Genomic DNA, 6,000 nt, shown 5'->3' on the forward strand with positions numbered 1-6,000 from the left:
TGGTAAGTGAGAGGCCTAAATCTATAATCCTATGTCAAAATTCGTTTTTCAGCGTTGGCACTATTGACATTTGGAGGCTGATAATTCTTTGGGGGTTGGGGGGAGAGGTTGTCCTGTGCATTATTGGATGTTTAGCAGCATCCTAGCCTCTACCCCCTAGGTGGCAGTAACATCTCCCAAGGTGTGGTGACCAGAATTATCTCCAGACTTTGCCAAATGTCGCCTGGCAGACAAAATCGCCCCAAGTTGAGAACCAGTAGTCTGTATGATTCCAGCGCTAAAGTTCTTCACCACTTTATAATAACATTTATCGATGTCATTGTTATTCTGAGTAGAATATCCTGGGATACTCCATAACATAGCAATTTTCAAAATGAAAAAAGAGATAACTGATGTTCATCTGTCATCTTTCTCATTCTGGATATTAGCCGGGACACTGTCTTCTTTGGAAGGTCCCTGTAAACTTCTCGTAGAAGCTGTCACTTGACAGGGACACTGTTGACAGTGGGCCAGAATTCAGACTCAACAGCCCCTAAATTCCCTTCCCCTGTAAGTCTGTAGTCATTCCCGAATGGCCCAACTGGTCTCCCTTGAACAGTCCCTTCTCATCTGAAATGTCTCAGAGGCCAGGGAGAGAAATATGTATTTTCACAACCATTATCTCATTCAGTCTTCAGAACAAGCCCTTGAGGTCTGTGTCAGTTATCCGTGTTTACATTTTGTTTAGGCATCTTAACCTTTCTTCCTTGCCTGCTCCTTCAGCTCTGGTGTTCTCATTGCAGAACTTGATGTGGAAACTCAGCAGGTGCCTATCTCACCAGCACTGTGTGAAGAGTAACGTCCTTCTGAATTACTCAACATAAAGCAGATGCTTTCTGGCCTGTATGACTCTGCCTTTTTCCTGTCCCCATAACAGGCTTCCAAAAATACATGCTTCCTTTGGCTGCATTCGGGGACTTAAGAACAAACTGTCCAAGAGTAGAATGCTTTTACTTCGGTTGCTCACTCTTTCTCCCAAAAAAGGCATAGGACCTTCTTCACCCTCCCACACTTCCCCATCGTTACCTCTAATCTACATCCCACGCTCTTCCTGATGTTGGCTCAGTCCCCAATTATCACCTCTTAGCTAAAGCTTTCTTAACATTTATGATTGACTTTATTATGTTTGTCTCTCTGTTGTTTAAAAGTGTTGGCAAATTAGATGCATTTGATCCAAGCCTTATTAAATAGTCTGAAAATGTTTTGTACCTAGGCCTGTATGAGTTAAAATTTTTTAAGACACTGAGTTTTAAGATTAATTGCTGCTGACAAGCACAATAAATATAATTGAGTGTGATTAAAAGCATTAGCATGACCTGAGGAGAGGCTAGTATAATTACCAACAGTGATAAAGAACTGTAATTGCACACGAATCTTTAGAACACAGAACTCTGCTTACAGAAGGTGCAAACAGTTGTTGGAATCAATGGGAAAGAGAACTGAATTACTTCCCAGCAACACAACTTAGTGTCAATTAAAACTTTTATTTATTTTCTTTAAAGTGCGTGTGAATCATTTTAATTACTCTATGGTTTCTTGAAAAAGGACTAATTGGCTTCTGCCATAAAATGGCAGGGTCTGGCCGGACTAAGTCATTTTTTCTTTTTAGATCAGCGTGAGTTCTTATTGACCAGACTTACTGGATTCTGATTTGACATGCATTCAGCCATTTCATCCGGTTATATAAGTAAAGAACTGTGGGTTTCTCTTCCTTTCCCAGGTGGCCTTTTTGAAGATGTAACTGTGGGAGCCGAAGCATTCCTCTCCACAGCATGGAGTTCACTGGAGGTTGGCAGTTGGCCCAGTGGGCAGTGATTATAGAGACTAGAACCAGAGCTACAGAATGAGAGCCCTGCATTGACGTTTTGAATTACTTATTTGCACGTGTTCTCTAAGAGAAGAGTTAACTTCTGTGAAGGGTGTGAAGACAGTCACAGTAGTAAGTTCAGGTAGGTATAGAAGTTACGTCTCTATTTCCCACAGAGAGGAATATTCACATATGATGTGCTGTGTCAGAACCACCTGGAAGGATGTTAGCTAGTGGAGAGCCATCTGTCCTGTGTGGAATGCAGTGAGGGATTTCCACTGATGGAAGTGAATGGTAACCGCTATAAATCCTAGGAAATAAACTTCCAAAGGACTTCTCAGGTTCATTTAAAACAAATTTTAAAACAGAATATAGAGAATTGTGTATACCTTATTCAGAGGAGAGGCTCAGTAAATAAATGTTTGTTGAACAAGTGATTTATCCAATTAAAGGTTTTCCGATGTATGTAAACCTGCATGTATTCTTTTTGTTCTTTATTTTCTTTACCAGATACTATGGTAAATCAATCAATATACCTCGCTGGAGTCCTGTTACAGAGTTGTCATAATCCTTGTATGCCAAAACAATTGGTGAGAAAACCATGGAATGAGAAAGATAGAGCTAGAGGGAATCCTACAGAGCACAGGCCAGCTCCTGATTTTACAGAAAGGTTTGAGACTTGCCTGTAATCACAGTAGAAGCAAAGCTGGGATTGGAGCCAGGCAGGTCCTCCTTCTCCACTCCACAGTCAGCAGGACGGCCTTTGGATTTACAACTATACTTGCTGATTATCAAGCCTGTTGGTGTTAATCCTAGCCTACAGGCCACCAGTACCTCTTTATTCAAAAAAAACCCTGAGTTTTCTGTCCTCTAAGTTCCTAACTTAGTACAGGTATCAGTGGCATTGTGATTTGGTGAATCTTTCGTAAATTTTTCGTTGTAGTTTAACCAAAACGTGTGCCCTATCAACAAGGCAGTGGTGTAACACTCCTAATTCTGTAGCTGGTGGACTGACATAGGAATACAACCCATCTGTTTAATCCTGCAGAGTCATTTTATTAAGCACAGTTTGAAACAGTCAAGTTCTTAGTAACATGTCCAAGATGTACAGCCATAAAGGAGAATTAGTTTGGCTTCACTTAAACTGCTAACCTCTCAAAACACCATGCTGACTTTTCATACTTCAGATTTCTATCTGTCGGTATAGACCAGGGTTTTTCAACGTTGGCTCTATTTACATTTTGGGCCAGATTATTCTATGTTGTGGGAGACTGTCCTATGCTGTTGGGAAAAAAAAATTATCCTACACCCTCCTAGGTTCAATGGCTGAGGCTTGCCAATCAAACTCATAAAGCACATTAACAACAACAACAAAAAGTATATATATCCACACAGAAGTTTCACAGAAAATGAGACTCTAGGAAGAGGTCAGATGATTGAGGTTTATATACCATCTTAGGCTGAACAACAAAAAAAAGAGGTTTGGGCTTCTGGACTGGGAGAGACAAGTTATGAGAAGAGGGTGAAGGGAAGAAATGTGTAGTTCCTGAGGGTTGTCTTGTTATGCGGATAAGAGTTTCTCAGATGATAAGAGTTGTCTCCAAGACTAGCTCTCTTCCTGGTACAGAGACACCTTTACAAATGTAAATTTCCTTTACAAAAGAGGCAATTTATAATTTATTTTTAGGATGTTAAGGGGAAAGTGAAAAGCTTTTCTGTCTCTGCTGGTTCTCAATTGTCTTTAGCTCAAAATAATTCTTATGCCAAAGTGGCAGGTTTTGAGGGGACATTCTGATCCCCTTCGGTGCATTGGAGGATTTTAGCAGCAACCCACCAGATGTCAGTAGCCCCCTCCCCAAGGTGTGACAACCAATATCTGCTGACATTGCCCTGATTGCCCAAATCAACCCCAGTTGAGAACCACTGCTATAGTAGATGTGTCTGAGAAACAAGATTTGGTGACTGAATGGGTTCAGGGAAGGCTACCCCCAAATATGCCATTTTGGCATATTGATTATTTTGAGTTAAACTTACATAAGCAATAGCCAATGCAAGGTGGGCACTCTGACGCTCTTTTGTCCTCCTGAAATAAACATTCCGTGTGAAAGGTCTCTCTGTACCAAGAAATAGAGAGATATCCTAATCACCAGAGAGAGTGAATTCTGGGCTGAAAAGCCTGCATACACAAACCTTGTTACTTCTTTTCTAATTTATTATCCCAAGCCCAAACCCCTTTGTCTTGTCAATTCTTCGCAAATATATTGTTTCTTTGTCTAAAAGGTATTAAAGCTGTGTGCTTTGGTCACTTCCTTCAGTCTCATATTTATGAGCTCCTATACATAAAAAATTAATTCTTTTTCTCTTGTTAATGTCTTATGTCATTTTAATTATCAGACCAGACAAAGTACCTAGTAGGGAAGAAAGAAAAAAGTTTTCCTCCTCTACAACTGCCTTTAGTTGTCTATTACCAATGATATAGCCATTACCAAATCTGAGACCTTTTCTAGCTTGTGGTCAGGACTTAGTATACTCTTGTTTTCACAAATGAATGTAATGAATACCTTTGTATGTGAATATTTCTGAAGAGTTCAGTTTGTATTGGTCTCATGTTGGAGAGTGGAATAAATTAAATGAAGCAGACTTCAGCCTGTGAATAAAATAGAATTTTCTTCTGAATTTTCTCCCTCTGGAAAAGAAAGAAGTCGTTATACTAATATTTGCTTACAGTTTAGGTGAAGGTGTTCATGATTCAAGGGATAACTCTACCACTCAACCCAACTAGAAGAATATTCTAATTTACTTACGTTGTCTAAGTAAAATCAAATTAAGTCAAATGCAGTTAGACCCCTTCAGCTCTGTCTGGAGTTTTAGGAGGAACCAAGCCAATGAGAGCTGAGCCTACCTCCATTCTGATGGCACAGGTCAGGAGTGCTGATGGAATGGCTGTGAGAAGCTCTGGGGGAGGGGCAGGAATAAGAGGAGGTTACATACATGACAGATTTCTGACTACAGAATGCAGCTACCATATATGAAGTTGTATCTATCATGCAACTTAGAATCTTGTCATGGTGAAGTTCTCAAGCTCAGCAGGTTTCCATTGGTTCTCCCAGGGATAAGAGGGAGGGAGGGAAGGCTGGCACAGCTGAGGCAGAGCCCAAAGTGAGCTGTTCACACCTAGTCACTGGGTAGTGAGGTTAGATGAGGTTAACATGCCCGAACCTGTGAGTGTCTACTTTATGGCCACAGGAATTAGGAAAAGAAGGGAAATGGGAGCCTTTCTATCTATCTTCTCTTTGTCTAAATAAAGAGAAAATTGCCAAGGAGCTGGGAGGAAGGGGTGTCATTAAATCACTTAAATATAGTTCTGTGAATTTATTCTCACTTAGTGTAATTGTAGTACATACCGTGTTTCCCCCAAAATAAGACCTAGCTGGACCATCAGCTCTAATGTATCTTTTAGAGCAAAAATTAATATAAAACCCAGTAGTATAGTATAGTATAGTATAGTATATATTATATTATATTATACCTGGTATTATATTATATTATATTTATTATATTATATCCAGTCTTATATATTTTAAAATAAGACTGGGTCTTATATTAATTTTTGCTCCAAAGGATGCATTAGAGCTAATGGTCCGTCTGGGTCTTATTTTCAGGGAAACACAGTAGATCCTATTGAAAACTTCTATTGACCATCCATTTCAGCAAACCAATTTCTTAAGTCCATTTAATGTGTATTTATTGAACACCTACTTCATGACAGGCATGGTTATAGGTACTGCAGATAGAATCAATAAAACAAAGCACCTTCCCTCATGGAGCTTACATTCTTATGGGGCGGGGCAGTCAAAAAAGAAATACTCTATTTTATTATAAAATACTATGCTGTATCATAAAATAATATAATTTCTGAAAATAATAAGTACAGTAAGAAAAACACTGGATAAAAGGAGGTGTACTGTTTCAGACAGGGATGTCTAAATTGAGATTAAAGTGTATGTACACTTTTGGTACGTGGACACAATATTTCAGCTCCATCAAAAGTGACTATGGAGATTATTAAATGTCAACAGGTTGAGTACAAACCAAAACTTTGAATCATTTTGTCAAAAGTAGCTTGACTACACAAGGATACACCAATATTAGCA

The 6,000-nt window shown here is 39.3% G+C and overlaps 1 protein-coding gene across 1 annotated transcript in view; it reads left to right on the forward strand.

Moving 5' to 3' along the window:
- The window catches only part of UBE3D (ubiquitin protein ligase E3D), a 131,440-nt gene extending 129,118 nt beyond the window's left edge, over positions 1-2,322 (forward strand). Inside the window, exon 10 of the mRNA XM_081044371.1 lies at positions 1,760-2,322. Coding sequence (XP_080900497.1) covers positions 1,760-1,780 — 21 coding nt within the window. The 3' untranslated portion in view covers positions 1,781-2,322. The remainder of the gene's footprint in view (positions 1-1,759) is intronic.
- Positions 2,323-6,000: the final 3,678 nt, after the last annotated feature.

The sequence above is a fragment of the Rhinolophus hipposideros genome, assembly GCF_964194185.1.
Source record: "Rhinolophus hipposideros genome assembly, chromosome: 3".
Lineage (NCBI taxonomy): Eukaryota > Metazoa > Chordata > Mammalia > Chiroptera > Rhinolophidae > Rhinolophus > Rhinolophus hipposideros.